This window comes from Ranitomeya imitator, chromosome 4, assembly GCF_032444005.1.
Source record: "Ranitomeya imitator isolate aRanImi1 chromosome 4, aRanImi1.pri, whole genome shotgun sequence".
NCBI classification, from domain to species: Eukaryota; Metazoa; Chordata; class Amphibia; order Anura; family Dendrobatidae; genus Ranitomeya; species Ranitomeya imitator.
Window position 1 is genome coordinate 362,135,199 of NC_091285.1, and position 24,348 is coordinate 362,159,546.

The window sequence follows — 24,348 nt, forward strand, 5'->3', positions numbered from 1 at the left end:
CCTAGTTAGAGGAAGGGTCTCGGAACGAGTCTAACGCTTTTGCCAGGGATGCCAATAGACCGGGTAAGGGAGGTAGCCCACTCAGGAGGACTAGGCTCACTGGGTTAGGTATCAGTATCAGGCGGTCCCTGAGCAGTCACCAGTTCACAAACTGTGCACAATGCAGTATTGTGACCCCGGGGTAATGACACCTTACAAGAGGTACATGCAGCGAAAAACACAGTGTGGGTTTTCCCAGACTTTTTGTGAGGCTTTGATTGAGACATAGCATAGCCTTGAGGAGAGCGCTTTCTAGCAGGGGAAGGGTTAAGCTATGTTTCTGCAGCTTAACCAGGTCCTGTGTCTTGAGACCCCAGGGGAAGTCCGCAGTGTATGCCCAGAAATCGCTATGAGATTCAAAAGGCTGGAGCAGCGCTGCAGCATCAGCCCTGTGGGTGTCCCAAGATGGCCGCCGAGATCAGGAAGTGAGAGCGCTTCTCAGGGAAAGAGAAGCGCCAGAAAAATTGGGCGGCGGTAACTGCCGGTGGGCGTGGCCAAAACTCCAGCCTGTATGAAGGGGAAAAGCCAGGGGCTAAATTTTAAAACCTGCGGTTGCGGCCTGCAACGCCGCGACCGCTATTAGCGCCATCCTTAAGCCACACTCCTTCATTGAATTGCCACACTGTGGACCAGCCACGGACCCGGGCTTTAAGGTTCAGACCTCCTATACCCCGGGGACCAGGACTCCCCAGCGCCTTGGCCCCGCAGTGTACTCATGGTAGATGCAGTGGGCCAGTGCTCAATCCACCGTCGCCATAGTCAGTGAGGGGGTGGAGAGCTTCTGCCGCCTTGCGTCATCCGCTATATCAGTGGTGATGCAGTGGGGGGCTGCACGGACACCATACATATTATGTCCGGCAATGCACCTGGCTCCAGGAGAGGTAGATGGAGGGCTACTCCATGTGGTCGCCTGCTATGTAGGGGGGGAGATCGGAACACGAAGGAACAGTCGCCCGTAAGGTGAGCTCAGGGCTGGCATCCAACGGTGCAGGAAAGGATACGGGAGAAATGCTCCACGTACTTGCCTGTTGATGACTCGGGGGAGATCGGAACCTAGAAATCGTCGCCCCCATTCACTCCGTTAAGGGAAAAAATGGAATAAAAAGTAAAAAATCTAAAATAAAAACTGTGGGGTCTGAAAGAGACCCAAGTGCCTCCTACAGACACTAAGCAAGAACTGGTTCACTTAGAGCCAGCAGGAGGGTGTATACTGCAGGGGAGTAGCTATTCTTTCTGTATTCCCACCTAACAGCTAAAATACACAGTGTGATTGTTTGATTAATGCATTCTAGCAGATAGCGCAGGTAAAACATATTGTATGTTGCAATGCTTATAAGATTACTGGCAATACATACCACCAATGGCATCAATTTCATCAAAGAAAATAAGACAGGCTTTCTTGGTTCGGGCCATCTCAAACAATTCACGAACCATTCGTGCACCCTATGGAGAAACAAAAAGAATAGAACAGACCAAGTAAAATAACATACCGACTGGCTTGCTAAATATATCTAATCATGGCAAAGAAAAAAAACAGTAACTAACTTCTCCAACGTATTTCTGGACCAGTTCTGAGCCAATAACTCTGATGAAGCAGGCATCTGTTCTGTTAGCAACTGCACGTGCACAGAGAGTTTTTCCTGTTCCTGGAGGTCCAAACAGAAGCACTCCTTTTGGGGGCTCAATACCCAGATTAACAAATCGCTCTGGCTGTGAAAACAGATATACAGCATATTAGGCATATGTCTAGTACTTGAAAATGCAGATTAATTACAAATCACAACTAACAGATATAATAATGAAAAGATGGGGGTGCATTGCTGGATGAGGAAGCATGGGGGGGGGGGGACCTATAGTATTTTCTTGACTATTGATGTCCTTGCTTCACATAAAACAATTGCAAATTAACTTTTCAAGTCGTCATTTCAGTGTGAGGATAAAGTTGCTGTGCTCCGCAAACAGTCAGGAACATTGAGGGTTAGACTAGCTGTTCCTAAATGACTGGCAACATTCTGCTTATGACCCAATATATAACTAAAGCAGCGTTATTGGAGGTAGGGCTCCAAATATGGGCAACATTCAAAGCACTTTTCTCTAAAAACTCTGAAGCATATATAAAACTATAGAATATTGTCAGTACATCATGGGTTGGGGAGGGGTTGATAATATCACAAAGACTGACCTACCCAAATGGAAAACATTGAGGAGGATGGAGCTGAAGATAACCATAACCCCCTTTGTGCTCAGCGAGGAAGAGATATTTCTTCACATATTATAGGCATGCTCCCAGCCACTGACTGAGGTATGTGTCATACAGTAAGTCATTGGGACACAGGTCTTGGGAGTTGCATGTTTTCAGTCTGCAGCCTGTCCTGACACATGACTAGGATGGGCTGCAGCTTGAATGCCAGAGACACCATTATAACTCACTAGATGGCAGCCCGATTCTAAAGAATCGGGAGTCTAGAATCCATATATACTTTATTTATTCAAATGTAAGAATAATACAATTAATAAATAATAGTAAGAAAGAACAAAAATAATAGGCAGTATATGGAGAAAACACCAAACAAAAGTTCAAAATTGGTGTGAAAATGTCACTGAACCACTTCACAACTAAATATATATAGTTTTGGTAAATGGTATTATCATTTTTTTGACGAAATTCGGCAGGAGCTTGAAGAGCAACGTCACTGGGCCCGCCTCCACGCAGTAGAAACTTGCTGTGAGGTAAAAATTCAAAAATCACACCAAAATGGCGGGCGGAGTGTGTCACAGTACGGCACGTTTCTGATTGGTCGCTCGCAGCAGGCGGCAACCAATCAGACACTGGACACCGTTGACGTCACTTATCTCCGGACATTAGCTCCGGACATTAGCTCCGGACATTAGCTCCGGACAAAGCCACGGAAGTTGGCACAAATTGCAGGAAGTAGTATTCTAGGCAATTATATATTAGATTCTCACGAGAACCCCACGAGCAGCATATATGTATGGCCTCAGCCGGATAGGTTTGACTCAAACAGCATATCAGACAAAAAACAACTATAATAGCCGCAAGGGACCGAAAGCATGCTGTACACTTGTTGGACATGTGGGCCCGAGATGGCTTCTCCCTGCCTTCTGCTCTGGATTAAGGCCATGTTCACACATTCCTGATTTCCATCCTTTTTTTCTGCACTAAAAACCGCAGCTCTTGGCAGAAAAGGTCCTTTTTTTGGTGCGTTTTTTTATGCAGTTTACTATGCAGAGTCTGTGTGTTTTCTAGGGAGTTTTTTAGGGTTAAAATGGCTGAAAATACCCTAACCCTATTCTAACCTTAGTGGGGGAAAAAAAAAAATAAAATTCTTTATTTTTTTATTGTCCCTACCTATGGGGGTGACAAAGGGGGGGGGGGGGGTCATTTACTATTTTTTTTATTTTGATCACTGAGATATAACCTATCTCAGTGATCAAAATGCACTTTGGAACGAATCTGCTGGCCGATTCGGCGGGCGCACTGCGCATGCGCCCGCCATTTTGCAAGATGGCGGCGCCCAGGGAGAAGACGGCCGGACGGACACCGGGAGGCCGGGTAAGTATAAGGGGGGGAGATGAGGGCATGGGGGGGCGTCTGAGCACGGGGGGGTGGCATCGGAGCATGGGGGGGTGGGATTGGGGCACGGGGGGCAGCCACACTGCAGCGGTTCTGCACCACAAACCGCAGTAAAACCCGCAGATATATTTTTCATCTGCGGGTTTTACTGCGGGTTTGACCTCACAATGGAGGTCAATGGGTGCAGAACCGCTGCAGTTTTGCAAAAAGAAGTGACATGGTACTTCTTTTTTACCGCAGCTATTCAGCGCGGCTTTTTTTCCCGATTCCCGCATCATGTGCACAGTGGTTCCTGTTTTCCACAGGGTACAATGTACTGTACCCTGCATGGAAAACAGCTGCGGAGTAGCAGCGGAAAAATCGCGGCGGTTCCGCAGTAAAAAACGCACTGTGTGAACATGGCCTAACATGTCTTGTGTTTCCATTAAAAACACAGAGACATGTACATTTTTTTACAGTAACACAGATGAAGTGTCAATACAATTCTATAGGTCTGAAACACACGTACAGCAGCTGGATGGGATCTGTGTGCGGTCAGTATTTAACATTGCAAAGGATAGGAGACGCTTTGTAATTAATTTATTTATCCGTCACAAACAATGATGACATGGATGGTAAAAACTGACCATACACTGATAACACAGGTACCATTTTTTCTTTTTTTTTTTTTAAACAAATTTTTATTTATTTACAAATTGTGTCGAGCATTACATCTTATTGACATTAAATTCTTAATAATTAACAACGTTATGGGGATTAGGGAAGGGAAGAGGATAGGGGAAATGGTGACATTACAATAACTATCCAATCACATTCTCTATATGCGAATCGGTACCATTTTTTCATATGTGTTTAAACAAGGATGTGTGAATGAGGCCTTAATTGTATATTGAAGGCTCAAAGAGGAAGATCATATTAAGGCTACGTTCACATTTTGCAGCAAAGGTCTTGAAAATCACAGCACAACTGTGCGGCATGAAAAAAAAAAAAAACACAACACCGTGCCAAGTGAACACATCCTAACTGTATTCAACTTATCACACTTGCAGTTTGAGTCTTTTACATGAGCATTTTAGAACAGTCACTGACTAAAAGTAGTTCTGTGAGCATAACGTCACCCGGCGTAAGAGCAGCATTTTCAGCTACATGTCTGTTGCCCAAGTAGGAATAACACAAAAAATGTGTCACTTGTTACTAAGAATACTGAAGAAAGAATACTTTGGACACAGTCTATGAGTAAGCTAACAGATTTGTACTTACATGGAGCAATGGAGTTTCAACAACTTCCCTTAATTTTTCAATCTGTTCTTTGCAACCTCCAACGTCACTATATGTAACATCAGGTTTCTCTTCAACCTATGTAGGAAAACACACACTGTATTAAAAAGTGTACTAAACAATAAAATAAAGGCAGAGACTGAGCTCACACCAGCTTCATCATATTTACCCAATGAAAAGGTTACCTGCATCATAGTCACTGTGGGATCAATCTTTGGAGGTAGTGGGATATGGATCTGGTACTTGTTTCTGTCCACACTGTACATAGAGAACAATAAATCAGATAAAGAATCAAGTGACAATTTGCCATTCAGACCAAATTACTGAAACATAGCATCTTGGTCTTTCCGCTTTGGGGGGGTCCAATCTAAATCCCTTTTATTGAGGATTCAAATATAACCTTAGCATACAATGAAACAAACACATTTGACTGACACAGGAACACAGAAATTCTATCTGCCCAGAGATCTGCTCTAATTTCACACAAGGATGTGAAATCAATTTGTTTTTAATTGTGTTTATTGTTGCTATTGTCATTGTGATTATATTTGATCCTTACAAAGCTATTTAACCCCTTAACGACCGCCGATACGCCTTTTAACGGCGGCAGTTAAGGGTACTTAAACCACAATGCCGTTAATTAACGGCGCTGTGGAAAAAGTGAATAGCGCCCCCCAGAGTCGGCATTTCTCTGGGGTCTCGGTTGCCAGGGGTAGCCGAGACCCCAGAGAACACGATTCGGGTCGGTTTTTACTGACCCCCGGGTTGCGATCACCGGCAAATAACAGTTTACCGGAGGCCGCAAAAAAAACAAACAAACCGCGATTTCCCATTTAATTTCTCTGTCCTCCGATGTGATCGCACATCAGTGGACAGAGAAATGGGGTCCCCGATACTCACCCGTCTCCCCTGATGCTCCTCGTGTCTCCCGATGTGCGCCGCCATCTTTTTCCGGGAAAACATATGGCGGGCACATGCGCAGTGTGCCCGCCGGCCGGCCCATCTTTGGGGTCTCGGCTGCCAGGGGTAGCAGAGACCCTAAAGAACATGATTCGGGTCGGTTTTTACCGACCCGTTTTGCGATCGCCGGTAATTAACCATTTACCGGCGACCGCAATAAAAAGAAAAAAAAAACGGCGTGTCATTCTCTGTCCTCTGATGTGATCGCACATCAGAGGACAGAGAAATAGGGGGATTTGGGGACCCTATTATACTTACCGGTGTCCCTGGGTCCTCCTGCGTCCTCTCCTGGCCGCCGACTTCATCCTCCGGGAAGACAATGGTGGGCGCATGCGCAGTGCGCCAGTCGTGCTGTGCCGGCCAGCAGAGGAAGATTCTTCTTCTTGTTTTATTTTGGTCACTGTGAGATCCTATCACAGTGATCAAAATAAAAATATAGTAAATAACCTCCCCCTTTATCACCCCCTTAGTTAGGAAAAAAATAAAATTAATAAAAAATGTATGTATTTCTGTTTTCCAATTAGGGTTAGGGCTAGGGTTAGGTCTAAATTTAGGGTTAGGGTTGGGGCTAAAGTTATGGTTAGGGTTGGTGCTAAAGTCAGGGTTAGGGTTGGAGCTAAAGTCAGGGTTTGTGCTAAAATTAGGGTTCGGGATAGGGTTGGGGCTAAAGTTAGGATTAGGGTTTGGATTAGGGTTAGGGTAAGTATTAGGGTTAGGGTTGGCATTAGGGTTATGTTTGGGTTAGGGTTAGGTTTGGGATTAGGGTTAAGGTTGGGATTAGGGTTAGGTTTGAGGTTAGGGTTGAGATTATGATTAGGGGTGTGTTGGGCTTAGGGATTTGATTAGGGTTATGGTTGGGATTAGGGGTGTTTTGGCGTTAGAGTTGTGATTAGGGTTGGGATTAGGGTTAGGGGTGTTTTGGGGTTAGGGTTTGATTAGGGTTATGGATTGGGTTGGGATTAGCGTTAGGGGTGTGTTGGGGTTAGGGTTGGAGTTAGAATTGGGGGCTTCCACTGTTTAGCTACATCAGGGGGTCTCCGAAAGCGACAGCCAATTTTGAGCTCAAAAAGTCAAATGGTGCTCCCTCCCTTCTGAGCTCTGCACTGTGCCCAAACAGTGGTTTACCCCCACATATGGGGTATCAGCGTACTGAGGACTAATTGGACAACAACATTTGGGGTCCAGTTTCTCCTGTTACCCTTGCGAAAAAAAAAAAAAAAAAAATGGGGAAAAAAAATGATTTTTTATTTTCATGGCTCTGCGTCAAACTTCTGTGAAGCACTTGGGGGTTCAAAATGCTTACCACATATCTAGTAAGTTCCTTGGGGGGTCTAGTTTCCAAAATAGGGTCACTTATTGGGGGTTTCTACTCTTTAGGTACATCAGGGACTCTGAAAATGCAACATGACATCCGCAGACCATTCCATCAAAGTCTGCATTTTAAAATGTCACTACTTCCCTTCCGAGCCCTGATGTGTGCCCAAACAGTGGTCCCCCACCTATGGGGTATCAGCATACTCAGAACAAATTGGACAACAAATTTTGGGGTCCAATTTCTCCTTTTACCCTTGGGAAAATAAAAAATTGGAGGCTAAAAAAAATTAAATCATTTTTATGGGGTAAAAAAAATTTACCGTATATAAAAATTTACCGTATATACTCAGCCGAGAATTTCAGCCCATTTTTTTAGGCTGAAATTGCCCCTCTCGGCTTATACTCGAGTCATACCCAGGGGCCGGCAGGGGAGGGGGAGCGGCAGTTGTCTAATAATGCTCACTTGCTCCTGGCGTGGTCACTGGTTCTACGGGTGCTGACAGCTTCTTCCTGTAGTGAGTGGTCACATGGTACCGCTCATTACAGTAATGAATATAGACCCGACTCCGCTTCCATAGGGGTGGGGCCGCATATTAATGAACGGTACCATGTGACCGCTCACTACAGGAAGAAGCTGCCTGCGCCAGGGAACAGACGAGCAGGGACCGTGCCAGGAGCAGGTGAGTATGGCGGGGGCACCGTTCCACTGTCGGCGCCGCTGTGTCTTCTGCGTCCTCTGCACTGACGTTCAGGTCAGAGGGCGCGATGACGCAATTAGTGCGCGCCGCCCTCTGCCTGAACAGTCAGTGCAGAGGACGGGGAAGACACAGCAGTGGTCGGCGGTGGAACGGGAAAGGCGAGCATAGCAAGTGCCAGGGGCCTGAGAGGTGAGTATGTGATTTTTTTAATCACAGCAACAGCATATGGGGCAAATATCTGTATGGAGCATCTTATGGGGCCATGTGCAGCATTATATGGGGCAAATATCTGTATGGAGCATCTTATGGGGCCATGTGCAGCATTATATGGGGCAAATATCTGTATGGAGCATCTTATGGGGCCATGTGCAGCATTATATGGGGCAAATATCTGTATGGGGCCATGTGCAGCATTATATGGGGCAAATCTCTCTATGGAGCATCTTATGGGGCCATAATCCGCATTTATGGAGCATTATATGGGGCAAATGTCTGTATGGAGCATCTTATGGGGCCATAATCAACATTTGTGCAACATTATATGGGGCATATTTTAATATGGAGCATCTTATGGAGCCCATCATAAACTGTATGGAGCATTATATGGGGCTCCTGATTCAATATTGATATTCAAAAACACAACCTACTGTTATCTCAATTTTACTTTTATTGGTATCTTTTTATTTTTGAAATTTACCAGTTGCTGCTGCATTTTCCACCCAAGGCTTATACTCGAGTCATTAAGTTTTCCCAGTTTTATGTGGGAAAATTAAGGGGGGGGGGGGGGGGTTGTCTTATACTCGGGTCGGCTGATACTCGAGCATATACGGTATTTTCACGACTCTGCATTATAAACTTCTGTGAAGCACTTGGGCGTTTCCAAAATCGGGTCATTTGTGGGGGGTTTCTACTGTTTAGGTGCATCAGGGGCTCTGCAAACGCAACATAACACCTGCAGACCATTCTATAAAAGTCTGCATTCCAAAACGTCACGCCTTCCCTTCCGAGCTCTGCCATGCGCCCAAACAGTGCCCCCCCCCCCCCCCCCACATATGGGGTATCAGCGTACTCAGTATAAATTGCACAATACATTTTGGGGTCCAATTTCTCCAGTTACTCTTGTGAAAGTAAAAATCTGGGGGTGAAAAGATCATTTTTGTGGAAAAAGTATGATTTTTTTCATGGCTCTACATTATAAACTTCTGCGAAGCACTTGGGGGTTCAAAGTGCTCACCACACATCTAGATAAGTTCCTTGGGGGGTCTAGTTTCCAAAATGGGGTCACTTGTGAGGAGTTTCTACTGTTTAGGTACATCAGGAGCTCTGCAAATGCAACATGACGCCCGCAGACCATTCCATCAAAGTCTGCATTTTAAAACGTCACTACTTCCCTTCCGAGCCCCGATGGGTGCCCAAACAGCGGTTTACCCCCACATATGGGGTATCGTTGTATTCAGAAGAAATTGCACAACAAATTTTGTGGTTCATTTTCTCTTTTTACACTTGTGAAAATAAAAAAAATGGTTCTGAAGTAAAATTTTGCCAAAAAAAGTTAAATGTTCAATCTTTCCTTCCACATTGTTTCAGTTGCTGTGAAGCGCGACAAGGGTTAATAAACTTCTTGAATGTGGTTTTGAGCACCTTGAGGGGTGTAGTTTTTAGAATGGTGTCACGTTTGGGTATTTTCTGTCATGTACACCCCTCAAAGTAACTTTAAATGTGAGATGGTCCCTAAAAAAAAAAAATGGTTTTGTAAATTTTGTTGTAAAAATTAGAAATCGCTGGTCAACTTTTAACCCTTATAACTTCCTAACAAAAATAAAATTTTGTTTCCAAAATTGTGCCGATGTAGACATATGGGAAATGTTACTTATTAACTATTTTGTGTCACATATCTCTCTGATTTAAGGGCATAAAAAATAAAAGTTTGAAAACTTCAAAATTTTAAAAATGTTCGCCATATTTCAGTTTTTTTCATAAATAATCGCAAGTAATATCGAAGAAATGTTACCACTAACATGAAGTGCAATATATCACGAAAAACGGTAATTACCGTATTTTTCGGACTATAAGACGCACCGGACTATAAGGCGCACCCAGGTTTTAGAGGTGGAAAATAGGGAAAAAAATATTTGAAGCAAAAAAATGTGGTAAAATATTTAATAACATACTATTATATATAATAACACCACATATAATAGTATGTTATTATGTTGGAAGCTGCGGGACCAGTGTGGTGTCTGTACAGTACTATATGAAGATGCTGGAGGGTGAGTATAAGAATGGGGGCAAAGGGCTTATATTTAAAGCACCACTCCAGCACTGCAAAATAACACTGGAGTGCTGCTTTAAAATCCAATGGGAGAACTATAACTCCCAGCATGCCCTGCAGATCCTATGACATGCTGGGAGTTATAGTTCACTAAAGAAGTGGCAGAGTGCTTTATTGTGTTTTGGAAAGACTAACCTCTTAATTGTGGCAGCCAGCCACTGTGGTGAGGTAAAAGCATCCCATGACTGCACACACAGAGCCCTCCCTCTTGTTGCCTTTCCACAGCACAGGTAATGGAAGCCAGCAGATTCTAGTGTTGGAGTCTGAAGGACCTGTGATGATGTCAAGAAGAGGGAGGGCTCTGTGCTGCCATGTGACGCTCCAGCCCGCCCACTTCTGACATCACAGGTCCTCCTTGTGCACACTGCACAGCACTCAGCTCCAGCCCAGGAAGGTACAGCGATCTCCTCTCCCCGGGACCCTGCTGCTGCTGCCTCCTCCTGCCCCGGACACACAGATCTCCCCAGCTGCTGCAGGAATCAGCGCTGGGGAAGCCATGTGTGTCCCTGCTTAAGTGCAGTATTCATTTGCTGCTCCTGGCTCACTGCTCAGCTGATAGGTGGGCGGGGAGTAGCTAATGAATATTCACTGCACTTAATCATCGGGACCACATGGTTTCCCCAGCTCTGATTCTGGCAGCGGGGACATCCTGAAGTGGGATAACAGTGTGATCCCACTCACTGCTGCCCCCCCTCCCCACATGCTACATCCGTACCATAAGACGCACCCACACTTTCCTCCCAAATTTGGAGGAAAAAAGTGCGTCTTATCAGAAAAATACTGTAGTCTTACCGATAATTGTATTTCCAGGAATCCATCCTGACAGCACCATGGAGGACGACCTTCTTATCCATAGTGGGACAGGAAACCACGAGAGTTTAAAAGGACCCTCCCCCTTCCACCCTTCAGTGATTTTCCAAAGTAACACATCTGGATGGATGCAAAAAAGATAATTTTATTTCGAACATAATTTTAATACAAATGTTACTTCACATAAGTAGATCGCATCTTTGTACCAGGGAGGGAACTAACCGTGCTGTCAGGATGGATTCCTGGAAATATAATTACCGGTAAGATTAATTACCGTTTCCAGGTCACCACCTGTCACCATGGAGAAGTACCAAAGGAGACTTTTGGTCCTAGGGTGGGACTACTGCCTGAAGCACCTTCCTGCCGAATGCTAGTTGAGAAGAGACTACGTCTAATTTATAATGCTTAGAAAAGGTGCTAATATTAGACCAAGATGCAGCCCTGTAAATCTGATCTACCGAGGCCCCCCCTTTTTCTGCCCATGAGGCGGCCATAGCCCTAGACGAATGAGCTTTAAGGCCATTCAGGGGATCCTTTCCCTGCGCCTGATAGGCTAGACTAATAGTGGGTCGAATCCACCTCGCAATGGTGGCTTTTGATGCCTTCTTCCCCTTATTAGGACCCCCGTAAAGGACAAAGAGATTATTATCCTGTCTCCAGGCACTAGTCATGTCTAAGTATTTAAGAACCGTCTCCCTGACGTCTAAGTTATGGAAGAACAATTCTTTTTGGTTTTTAGGGAACTGGCAACATGATGGGAATACCACTTCCTGATTTATATTTGAAACCGAGACCACTTTAGGAAGGAAACCTGGATCAAGCCTTAAGACCAACCTATCATCAAATACTGGCAGATATGGGTTTTGAAGTTCCCCCAATCTTTTGGCTGATGTAATGGCCACTAAAAAAAACTGTTTTAAGGGAGAGATTAGCAATGTTTATATCTTTCCCTATATCAAACGGCTCTTTACATAATTCGTTAAGGACTAGGTTAAGGTACCAAGGTGGGACAGTTTTCCTGATTAGGGGTCTAAGCCTCAGAACTGCTCTAGAAAACCGAGCAATCCAAGGGTGGGCAGCAAGGGAAGAAACATAAAACACGCTGACAGCTGCTATCTGGACCCTCAAGGTACTTGGTTTGAGCCCCTTCTTGAATCCCTGCTGCAGGAACTCAAGAATTCTAGGTATGTTGCGGTGATCAACATCGATCGTTGTGTCTCCACAAAAACTGCAGAACTTCTTCCAAATTTTGAGATAGATTGCCGAAGTCACCGGCTTCCTACTTGCTTGTAGGATGGAAAGGACTCATCCAAGCTGCTAACTGCAGATTCCCTGGGTTTTGATGAAGAATCGGACCTTGGAAAAGCAAGTCCTTCCTTTCTGGAAGATGGTAAGGGCTGTCTACTGATAGCTTCTTTAGCAGAGGAAACGAGCTCCTCTTGGGCCAGAAAGGGACCACCAAAATAACTCGAGCTCTGTCCTCGCATATTTTCCTGAGGACTCTTGGTATCAATACCAGAGGAGGAAACGCATATAACAGACCGCTGCTCCATGACAGAGAGGGCATCTATCCCGGCCGGATCGTCTTGAGGGTCCAGAGAAAATTTTTTTCCGACCTTTGCGTTCCGTCTGGTCGCAAATAGGTCCACTGTTGGGGTTCCCCAGCGTAGACATAAGTCGTTGAAGACCTTGCTGTTTAGCTTCCACTCCGTGGGTGATAGCTTTTCTCTGCTAAGAAAATCTGCAACCTGATTCCTTGAGCCTTCTAGGTGAACTACCGAAATTGAAAGTACTGATCTTTCTGCCCATGCGAAAATTTGATCTGCCAGACGCTGTAGTTTTGGATGTCTTGGTCCCCCTTGATGGCGAAGAAATGCTACCGCCGTCGTGTTGTTCGATAGGATCTTTAGATGCTTGTTTTCCAGTAGGACTCGGGCTGAACAAGACTTTCCATACTGCATGCAGCTCCCTGTAATTTGAGGAATTGTTGCTGTCTTCCAAGTTCCATTGTCCCTGGTAGTATCTTCCGAGGACGTGGCCTCCCCAACCTTGTTGGCTTGCGTCCGTCGTTACCGTGACTGCTGGAGCTTGGATCCATGGGACACCGACCTGGAGATTTCTTGGCACCGCCCACCAGCATAGGGATTGTCTGACCCGATGAGATAGGCAGAATTCTTTGTCCAACGAAGACTGTATTCTGTCCCATGTTGTGAGAACCGCTCTTTGTAACTGCCGGGAATGAAATTGGCTCCAGCTGACACATGGGATGCAGGCTGTCATTGAACCCAGGATCTTCATTGCATCCCTGAATGACACTCGACTTCTTGAAAACTGACGGATATTTTCTATCAGGTCGGACCGCCTCTTGTCCGGAAGGAACGATTTTCTGACCTTCGAATCTAGTATGACACCTAGAAATTGTATCTTTGATTTTGGAGTTAGGTGTGACTTTGGCCAGTTCAACACCCAACCTAATTTCTGCAGTGTGGAGATCACCAACCGACAATCGATTTTGAGCTGCCCCACCGAGTCTGCCACCAACAGGAAGTCGTCCAGATAGGGTATTATGGTGACGTCTCGCTTTCTTAGGTAAGACACGATTTCTATGATGAGTTTTATAAAAACTCTGGGTGCTGACGCCAGTCCAAATGGAAGGCAACGAAACTGGTAATGGAAGATTGACCCTTCTTTTTCTACCGCAAACCTCAGATATTTTTGATGATCTGGAAAAATTGGTACGTGATAATATGCACTTTTTTCAGTCCAAAGTACACATTACCACGTCTTTTCCCAACAGGGGAATTGTGGAGCATATAGACTCCACTTTGAACTTCTTGTACTGTAGCCACTTGTTTAGGGGTTTGAGATTTATTATGGTTCGGGATTCTCCGAAGGTTTTTTTTATAGAGAAGAGACCAGAGTAATGACCTCTTCCTATTTGGTGCGGAGGGACGGGGAATATTGCCTCCATCCGGAGGAGATCTTGTATATCTGACCACATTGGAGAGACCGAAGAGAGACAGGCGTTGGAGACAAAGTATCTTTCTGGGGGAAGGGAGTCGAATTCTATCCTGTACCCCTGGGAGATAATCTGGAGAACCCAAGGACTTGCGGTAATTTTTTCCCATTCGCCCAGGTAGTTCAGCAACCGCCCCCCTATCCTGGTGGCGTCATTTTCTCCGGAACTCTGACCTAGAGCTTGAGGGACCCGACTCCCTATTTCGGTTCCTATTCTCTCCCCCTTTCTGATAGCTCCATCTGCCCTGTTTCCCCTTGCCCCTATAGTCTGATCTCTGACCGTAATAGGGCCTGTGAAAGGGCTGGAATTTTTTCCGCTTTTCCTCTGGAAACCCCGTCTTTTCATCAGAAGCCTTCTCCAGAATATCATCTAATATGGGACCGAAGACCCTGCCTCCTGAAAAGGGAATAGAACATTATTTTTTTTGAATGAACGTCTCCCGACCAGCTTTTTAACCATATAGCCCTTCGGGCTGCGTTTGATAACGATTAGCCCCTAGCCGTGAACCTAACCGATTCTGCAGTAGAATCTGCAAGAAACCCGGTTGCTAGTTTGAGTAGAGGGATAGCTTTTAAGATAGACTCTCTAGTGGTTCGGGCCGACAACTGATCTTTTAAGTCATCAATCCACAAATGCATTGCCCTTACTACAGATGTTGCCGCTATATTTGTGCGGATCACTGCAGCAGAGCTTTCCCATGCCCTCTTTAGGAGTCCATCCGCCTTCCTGTCCATAGGCTCCTTTAAGTTTGAGGAGTCCTCAAAAGGTATGGCAGTTCTTTTAGACACCTTAGCAAGTGGGATGATTTTAGGTATATCTTCCCAATCTTTGACCTCTTCATGGTCAAAGGGAAGACGAAGTCTAAAGTCTCTAGGAATGGAAATCCTTTTCTCTGCCTCCTCCCACTCCTCTAAAATCATTGAGCAAATGTGGGCATTAACAGGAAAGACTTGTGATGTCTGCGACCGTAGCCCCCCAAACATCTCATCCTGAACTGATTTAGTGGTTGAGGGCTCCTCAACCTGCATGGTCTGTCTAACTGCTCCCAGAAGTTCTTCTATATCATTAGACGAGAATAAATACTTTTTCCCTTTTTGAGGAGGGTCTCTACTTGAATCCTCCTCTTCCATATCAGATTCAAAGGAGCTGTCTTCAGATGACAGATCCGACTCTCTCTGCCTTTTTCTGGACCTTGGAGGATCCTGGGAGTCAGACTGGATAGATTGGGGAAATGATAAGTTAGAAATTTAAGCTTGCACTTCTTCTCTAACTATGGCTCTCATGCTCGTCATTAGGGAGGCCTGTTCCTCTCCCACAATACGATTAGTGCAAGACTCGCAGAGCGACTTCTGACAAGAGTCCTTAAGTTTTACGGCACAAATAGGGCACTTCTTAGTCTTGCCGGTCTTCTTACCCCCCGATGAGGGAAGCCCCTAGAATAAACATAAAGACCGCTGATGGTATTTTTATTGGGGCTGTGGGAGCATACCCCTAAGTGGGGACTCACATGTGTCTGGGTGTCCTGCAGTGTGTCGGATTTTGTTTCCTCCATGCTGCTGCTGCTACCGCTGCTCGCTACCGCTGCTGCCTATCGGCTCTGGGCGCACCCCATAGCCCCACATACCTCGTTTTATCCAGATACTGCCGCCCTGTCCCAGAACTCCTACAGCGTAAGAGCGAAGAGGATGCCGCCCCCTGCTGCCGGCCGCGACTCGGAAGTGACGCGCGCAGCAGCGGTGAACCGGAAGTGAGTCGCCGCCCGGCGTTCTGCCCGACGCTCCAGCGTCCTGAGCGTTCTAAGATGCCTGCGCCCATCGGATCCGCCTGCGAAGGGAGCGTCCTTGCAGGACGAATATGCAGGTACATCTGGGACTTCATCCCGGGTCGAGAGCCCCCCCGGGGGAAGCGACCCTTCCACCAGGAGCAGCGCTGCACTGGTGCTGCTGAGGGACCCTATTATTAGGGTGTCAGCAACGCAGAGACCGAATAGTGGGAAGGAAGAGGCCGAGCCCCCCCGATCCTCACTCTCTGCACGGGACAGACGGAACTCTCGTCGTTCCCATCCACAGTGGGACAGGAAAAACACTGAAGGGTGGAAGGGGGAGGTTCCTTTTAAACTCTCATGGTTTCCTGTCCCACTATGGATAAGAAGGACGTCCTCCATGGTGCTGTCAGGTGGTGACCTGGAAAAACATTCTCAATCAGCGGGATCCGTTAAAGCGTTCCAGAGTTATAACCTCATAAAGTGACAGTGGTCAGAATTGTAAAAATTGGCTCGGTCACTAAGGGGTTAAATATCTATGCGAGATTATGAGTGTTACCTTTTAAACGCCTTAACCAATTAGAAAAAAAGAAAGCTTTAATTGCTCAGTAAATAAAGAAAAAAAAAAACACATACCCAACTCTCATTCCTTCTTCTATGTCTGTAGGAGCAACCTGGTCACTCAAGTCTACCACAAACTTTGCAAACTGCTTCACATTAATTATATATTTAGGGTCCTCAGAGTCCGCATTTATTATTTTTGTGCATCTGAAAAAAGGAGAAATGTGCAATTACAATTTGTACTTAGTTTGTAAGGTAAAATCGATTGTAAATATAATAAAGCTGGGAATAAAATAAAATAGTCACAGGTTCTGACAGATGCCAACACAGACAGTAACCCATGGGAAAAGGAGACAATGGGGAAGCTTTACGAAGATAAATGCACCAGGCGTCTAGTTCAGTCTGCTGCAAGAAAATAACGTTCCTGTTTAACAGTTTGATTAAAAATAATAATTTTTTCATACGTCTCATGGCAAAGTAGTAAAAAGAAGAGGCTTAAAATGTGGCATGCACCATAACAGATATAGGTGGTGTGAAGCTGGACTACAAAGTCTATAGCTGACCCCAATGTATCACCCAGCGTGAGCCACTGATGCATGTGAGCATACTTTCAGACTGTCTAGTCAAAGAATAATAAGTGTAAATTCACAGAAGCTCGTAAAATCCATGCTATATGTAATGCATGTTCTCTGACATCATTACCATGCAAGCTTGTTGTGCCCTTACTACTAAACGAGGCAGCAGTTTTTACTAATGAAAGTTCTCCAATATCGCTTAGTTCTGTAACAGAAGGTGCGTGACATCAATAACCTCGCACCCACACATGCCTATAAGGGATACGTGAACGGTTGGCAGGCATTGTGGAGGTGTCCTATTTGAACTTACCCTTTATGTGAGGTATATATCCTGATTAGCATTTACCCAACTGCAGTCTAAGCCTGGCTCTATAGTCTCACCACAAAGAAATGTAACATAGTACAGGCCTAGCCTAACTTCTAACAAGCTACGATATACCTACAAAATGATAAAGAAAGAGGGGCTGGTACCTGGCCACCTGGAGCGGCTGCTCACTTTGGAGGGTCTGTTTATCAGCAGCCAAATCCCACAAGGCTGGAGGGGCAAGTCCTGTATCAGACTCCTTAATACCTATGGTAAAGGAACATGTGATATCAGTAAAGTATACACTTTCAAATCAATTCAAGCAATAACAACGTGGCATACCTGTGAGCTCATTGATTTTCTTAAGTAGTTGCTGTATGTCATCTTCCACTTGTTTAATTTGCCGAGAGTATGTGCTTTGTCCCTGTGACAACACAATACTTGTCATTTTTCTTTTAATGCAATTAGATTCCACGTACTAGAGTCTGCAGTAAGCTAAATGTGAGCATTTGTAAGTCCACAGTCTTGGCAAAAGACACAGCTGACAGGTGAGCAACCGGATGTTCACTCACTGGGGCTTTTGACTACAAACCTTTAGGATCAGAGTTAAAAATCTTAAGCTATGGCAGGTAGAATGGGAGAAAAATAACACCATAAATATCCAATAGGGTAATTATAGACCAAATGCACCATAAACTTCAGGTTATATCCATGTCAGCCAAAAGAGTTAAAGGGGTTGTCCTTATGGAACTAATTTTTTTTCACTTAAAGAGATTGTTCACTGATAGGACAATCCCTTCTTGATCTAAATGTTTGGCCCCTATAAAATGAAAAAGCTTATACTCCCTTCCCTGGTCAGCGCCGTTCCAATGGTGTCAGCACCCACGTTCCCAGTGCTCCCATGCAGCTGTATGACACGTGAGCACAGCGCCCAATCAGCGTTGGCGTCACAGTCTCTGTACAAATTGAACATGCAAAGGAAGTGAGAGCAGCCGCAGCCCCGACTTCCTCAATCATGTTCAATTTGTACAAAGGCGGAGACAGTGACGCCAGCGCCGATTAGGCACCAGGCTCACATGTCACACAGAGAACTGGGAATGTGAGTGCTGACACCGGGTGAACAGCGCCAGCAAAGGAGGCGAGTATAAGCTTTTTCTACTTTATCAGGGCCAAGTGAGATATGAGAAGGAATTGCCCAAGTACTGGACAACTTCTTTAAATGCATGCAGTTGGGACTAAAAATCATGTTTGCAATTGGATTTGATTAAGAAGCTGTTTTCACAACTGGAAAAAGTTACCTCTGCAGCCCTGCTCTGAGCAATGAGAGCAGACTGCGATGGCGACTTCCTCCAGCAGCGAAAACACTGCAATAACCTGGTATTAGTAGTCCAATACCAGGCTGCGGACTTGTGCTCACCACTACTTGTATATAAGGCGGTTTAGCTCATGTCAGGAATCCCGCAGCCAGCCTATATCACAGTCTGTACTCAGGCCATGAAACATCAATGTCTGAAACCGGCCTAAGCTGAAATCTAATCAAATGAAACATAATGAGCAGAAATAGTCAGATATGAGCTTAGAGGAGTGTTTCGGAGAGAGGTGGAAGGCATTGAGCAGTTTGCAGCATATTGAAATACATGCAAGCTGCAGAGAGTAAAAAAATGGTTCCCATTTTTCTAACAGCCATTTTCATTAAAGTTTTATCATACGCAATAAAAATAAAACAACACACTATGATGTCCGTAGCCATAATTACTATACATTAGAAAAAACCCTCTCCTTATGTCAATATAGCATGTGTTCACACGACATCCGGCTCTTGGATCCAATGTTTTCCTGTTCGTTACACCTTGGGCTTCTCGGAGCACGTCATCTCTGACGTCACATTTTGAGGCCGAAGCATTCAAGTAACCAGTGGGTGCAGACACAGTACAACTATTGCTCATAGCATCTCCCAAATGTGAGGTCAGTGATGACGTTTCCTTTCAAGACAGTATGAGTGATTCCAACACAACGGAACATCATTGAAAACCAGCTGTATTGGCAGAAAGGTACATTTTGTAAATAAGTGTATATTTAGTAATGATGGGTCAGTAGGGAATTTAGACAAGTGCTTTAATAATAATCTTTATTTTTATATAGCGCTAACATATTCCGCAGCGCTTTACAGGTTGCACACATCATCGCTGTCCCCATTGGGGCTCACAATCTAAATTCCCTATCAGTATGTCTTTAGAATGTGGGAGGAAACCGGAGTACCCGGAGGAAACCCACGCAAACACGGAGAGAACATACAAACTCTTTGCAGGTGTTGTCCTTGGTGGGATTTGAACCCAGGACTCCAGCGCTGCAAGGCTGCAGTGCTAACCAATGCGCCACCGTGCTGCGCCACCGTGCTTTAATTTAATGCGTCATGGGTATAAATGCTCTTTAAGCACATTAAACTTTATATAAAGTTTTAATCAAAACAACATCCTGCCCATATCATCATATAGGGCTTTACTGCCGTTAAACATCTATTATGCCCTGGGACTATTTTAGGGCCCAAAACAAGTCAGGCGCATGTTGGTTTTTGAACAGGTTTCTTCTTCCCTTCCCTATGTGCATGTCTCGCTTTATTTAGTATGGTGGCTTTATATGAATTGTAATATGAGCATGGAGATGGAGCCATCTTAACTTGCCATCATTTACAACTGTTGTTGGACTTTTTCTGCTCTATTGCACAATATGTTTTCATGCCACTAAGTGGAAATGTCTTTCAAGAGTTCACTCTAATGGTACTCCATTCTTTCTGATCCTGCAATTTGTAAGCCAAATTGTGGTTATTTGTCTCATTTCTGATTGTAACATTTTATAAAATTTAATAAAAATTAGTTATAAAAAAAACATCCATTCTGGTAGACTGGTAACAGTCCATGTATTACATAGATACTCATTCATTTGAATGGCTACTAAAGTTTACATTCCCTCACTGACAAAACAGTGGCTTTCCAAGCCAGGTCCAATCCAAAACTGATCAGACAACCTGTTAAAAATTGTTGAGTAACAGAGTTGTCATAAGTCACTGCAGATCAGCACAGATTCATCTACTTACATAGGTTTTCAACAGGGCAATGTCCCCTTCATCCAGAGCTGGAATAAAACATATATACATTAGATCAAAAATATTCTTAGAAACATGACAACATAGTAGAAAATGAGTTTATAGCAAGTATCATCATAGAGGAGATTATGTTACCTGACTGAAGGGTAAAATCACCTGCATAATGATGCAAAATCCAACACAGAACAGTGCGGGTTGTCAATGGTCGCTGTCACCCCTATGTCTCTGCCGATCCTTCCAATAACGCCTCATTCACACATCCATGATTTTACACAGACCATTATTCAGTGTTTTGGATCAGCGTTTAATCAGTTTTGCCATCAGTGATTTTAACTGATGAGAAAATAGCTAGCAAAGATTCTTCCATTCATCGCCATGTTAATCATGGCCTGCACACTGACGCCGCCCAAGATTCTCACTATGGGTAACCTTCATTTGTGACTTGTCTCCAAGATCTTTCAGTGGTCACACGGTCCCCAAATCAAACTAGTGACCATTCGTATCTACTATATAACTGTCTAAGGGTCACTTCTGTCTGTCCTTCTGTCTGTCACGGATATTCATTGGTCGCGGCCTCTGTCTGTCATGGAAATCCAAGTCGCTGATCAGCGACGGCCATAGTCTGGCAGCGAAATGGCCGCTGCTTTACTGCCCTGCAGTCAGCGCTCACACAGGGTTAATGCCAGAGTTAACGGACTGCGGTGTAACGCACTCCGTTAACGCAGCTATTAACCCTGTGTGACCAACTTTTTACTTATTGATGCTGCGTATGCAGCGTCAATAGTAAAACGATCTAATGTTACAAATAATAACATAGCGTTGTCTTCGGGAGTGCAAGCAGCAGGCTCCGGTGCCAAGGATGCTATGCGAGGACCTTCCATGACGTCACGGTCATGTGACCGCGACATCATCACAGGTCCTGCGCTCATACCAGCCCTTGGACCGGAAGCTGCCGCGTGCACCGCACACAGGCGTCAGGACTACAAGGGGCCTTTGGAAGGTGAGTATATGTTTATTTTTCATTTTAAGTCTTTTGTAACCACGCATATAGTGCCCACATTGCTATATACTACGTGGGCTCTGTTATATACATCTCTGTCCAATATACTACGTGCTGTGCTATATACTACGTAGCTGTGCAATATACTATGTGGTTGTGTCGGTTCTGTTATATACTACGTCGACTGTGCAATATACTACGTGGCTCTGTTATATACTATGTGGCAGTGCAATATACTACGATATATGACGTGGCTATGTTATATACTATGTGGCTGTGCTATATACTACGTGGCTGACCAATATACTACGTGGCCTGTGCTATATACTACCTACATATTCTAGAATACCCGATACGTTAGAATCGGGCCACCATCTAGTAGAGCATTATTACCGATGAGGTGCTAATAGTGCAGCTTCACATTAGCCCTATGTCCGAGTCCTGCACGGCTCACAGCCACAACACATGCCTGTCTGTCAGCGGCCACTAAATAGAAGGCCTCTACAGGCGGCCATGCATGCACAGCCACCTCATTACCGACTGTTAGGGTACTAGTGACTGCGCCGGGTACACGCGCTCACTGTGGGGCACTGCTCACCGCGTATAGGCTTATCCTCCTTTTCTTCCTCCTTTGTCTTGCGTTGGTCGGCCCCCAGGTAGTCCGGCATGGCGATAATGACAGGAGCAACGGCAGCGGCAACACGGAGACAATTACACAGCAAACTGAGGACAACTTCCGTCCGGAACCGGAAACTAGTCCCACCGACAGCTGCGGAAGCAGCCTCTAGACACAGGGCGCAGTGACCACTAATGACCACGAGGGGGAGCCAGCGCGTAGTCTGTGTGATCTGTAGTACTCGGTGGCACTGTGGCAGTCACACAGCACAGCAGCCCTCACCCTGGGTACAGTGCACTCGGGAATACCAGGCAGCTGTAATATGCCTTACTTACCAAGCCAGCAGTTTATTAACCCGCAGTGCACCAGCTACTGTGGGTTTTCCTACTTTACAACCATATGTACAATGAGGGATGATTGCTAGCTACAGGATAGAGAAATCCAGCTGCAGCTGTGAATCGCACATGAAACACGGCCGCAGGCTCCATGTCAGCAATGAAGTGTTAATGCGGCCACATGGGAATGGCAAGCAAAAGGCAACCACCCTAAGAAAACAAAGAGATGATAACAAAACTGAAAAGATGGAGGGGCTATAGCTAACACAGAACATTCCACAGTCAAATCTGCAACGTGTGCACATAGACTAATTCACAGCCATGTAGGAAGTAATGGAAAGCGACTGATAATAAAACCACAGTCGAGGATGCTGAAAGGGATCCTGTCACCAGTTTTCTCACAAACTATGCCCATCACCTTTAATATCCTAAGAATGGGGTTCCTGCAGCCGCTTTATATCCTCGGACGTGCCCCTGTGTACCTCAGAAAGAGAGGGCGCCTTTTACCAGGAGAGGCGACAATACGGCCTCCAGCCACAATTCAGACGTGTCAGTTTCTACAATAACAGGCTGTGTGAGAATGGGCGCAGATGCAAAACACTCCTCCAAGATATCGAACGCCTCCTTGGCCGGTCTGGACCACTCCGAAAAGTCTGTCCCTTTCCTGGTTATAACTGAGAAATGTGGCTACTATCTAAAAGTTTTTGATGAACTTACAGTAGTAGATGGCGGCCAGGTCTCTGGTTACCCAGCTGGATTGCCGTCTTCATGAGAGACATAAAGAGACACCCCAATGTGCGAGAGGCCCGGGGCCAAGACGACGATCCACCTAGATAGCCAGAGACATGGCCGCCAATTCTCATACAGCCTGACGTCACTCGGCCTTTTATTGTAGAAGTTGACGCATCTGAAGTGGGGGTGGAGGCTGCATTGTCGCAGGGTGCGTCTCCTGGTAAATGGCGTCCATGTGCATACTTTTCTAAAAAAAGAACAACTCATCTATGGAGAAAAATGTTGACATTGGTAACGGAACTCTTGGCAATTAAGTGGGCCTTTGAAGAGTGGCGTCATTTTCTGGAGGGGGCAGTTCATCCAGTTATGGTAATCACAGATCATAACCTTGTATCTCTAGAGTCTGTGAAACGTGGCAAGATGGGTATTGTTCTTCACCAGGTTTAACTTTTGTTACACTTAAGCTGGGGAGCAAGAACATTAAGGTGATGATGATGATGATGCAGCATCCTTATGTGTTGGACCTTCTGATGATCCAATATGGTGAAACTTGTAGTGGTTACTGAGAGCATCTAAATCCATAAGTACCTCTTTTGCTTGTTATTATCAAGGATTATTCAGCTATCACTATGTGTCATTGAACTTTCATCTGTTCTTTATTGACATTGTCCTTTGACTGCCTATTATTGAGCATATGGCTACCCTATGGGTCCATTAGGCAAAGACCAGGGAGAGCCATCGTGGAGTGGGGGACGCCATGTCCGCTGACAAGTAGGGTGCCAACCTCCGCTGTTACATCAGCAGGGAATAGTACAGCGAGGTACTAATCTATATGTCACTTTGTCATTATGGTACTATTCACCCTATAGCACATTTCTATCATTGTCATCTACCTTTTGCTATCAGTCCTCATTTGGCTGCCCTTTTGTATTCCTTTTTCCTATGTGTGTAATTGGGTGACCATACGATTCACCAGCACAGGGCTATCTAGGAGATTTAGGGACAGCAGCCGAGGAGCGGGGGCGCCATTTCTCGTTTCCTTTTGTTTAGGGTGACCACCTTGGCTGGTAGGTAGGCTTTTGAAGTAGGAATAATTGTGCAGGGTGAAAGTAGCCAGCACGGTTGTTTGTATGGTGATTGTTTTATTGTTTTGTGTCCGTTTTATAGGTACTCAATAAAAGTTAATTTTTATCTGATATACCACTGGGATATAAGGTTACTTTGTTTGGTTTTCTTGAATTTTTGACCGTATTACTTTATTATTTTTTGTACATCAGTGTCTGTAAGCCAAAACCAGGTGAGAAGTATAATGGAA

At 45.0% G+C, this 24,348-nt stretch overlaps 1 protein-coding gene across 1 annotated transcript in view; it reads right to left on the minus strand.

Annotated features, from left to right (window-relative positions):
- PSMC2 (proteasome 26S subunit, ATPase 2) overlaps positions 1-22,107 on the minus strand; it is a 32,241-nt gene extending 10,134 nt beyond the window's left edge. The window contains exons 1-9 of the mRNA XM_069765113.1: positions 21,949-22,107; positions 20,342-20,379; positions 17,590-17,671; positions 17,415-17,514; positions 16,444-16,575; positions 5,098-5,170; positions 4,895-4,990; positions 1,585-1,749; positions 1,395-1,482 (exon numbers count right to left, since the gene is read on the minus strand). Coding sequence (XP_069621214.1) covers positions 1,395-1,482; positions 1,585-1,749; positions 4,895-4,990; positions 5,098-5,170; positions 16,444-16,575; positions 17,415-17,514; positions 17,590-17,671; positions 20,342-20,379; positions 21,949-22,018 — 844 coding nt within the window. The 5' untranslated portion in view covers positions 22,019-22,107. The remainder of the gene's footprint in view (positions 1-1,394; positions 1,483-1,584; positions 1,750-4,894; positions 4,991-5,097; positions 5,171-16,443; positions 16,576-17,414; positions 17,515-17,589; positions 17,672-20,341; positions 20,380-21,948) is intronic.
- Positions 22,108-24,348: the final 2,241 nt, after the last annotated feature.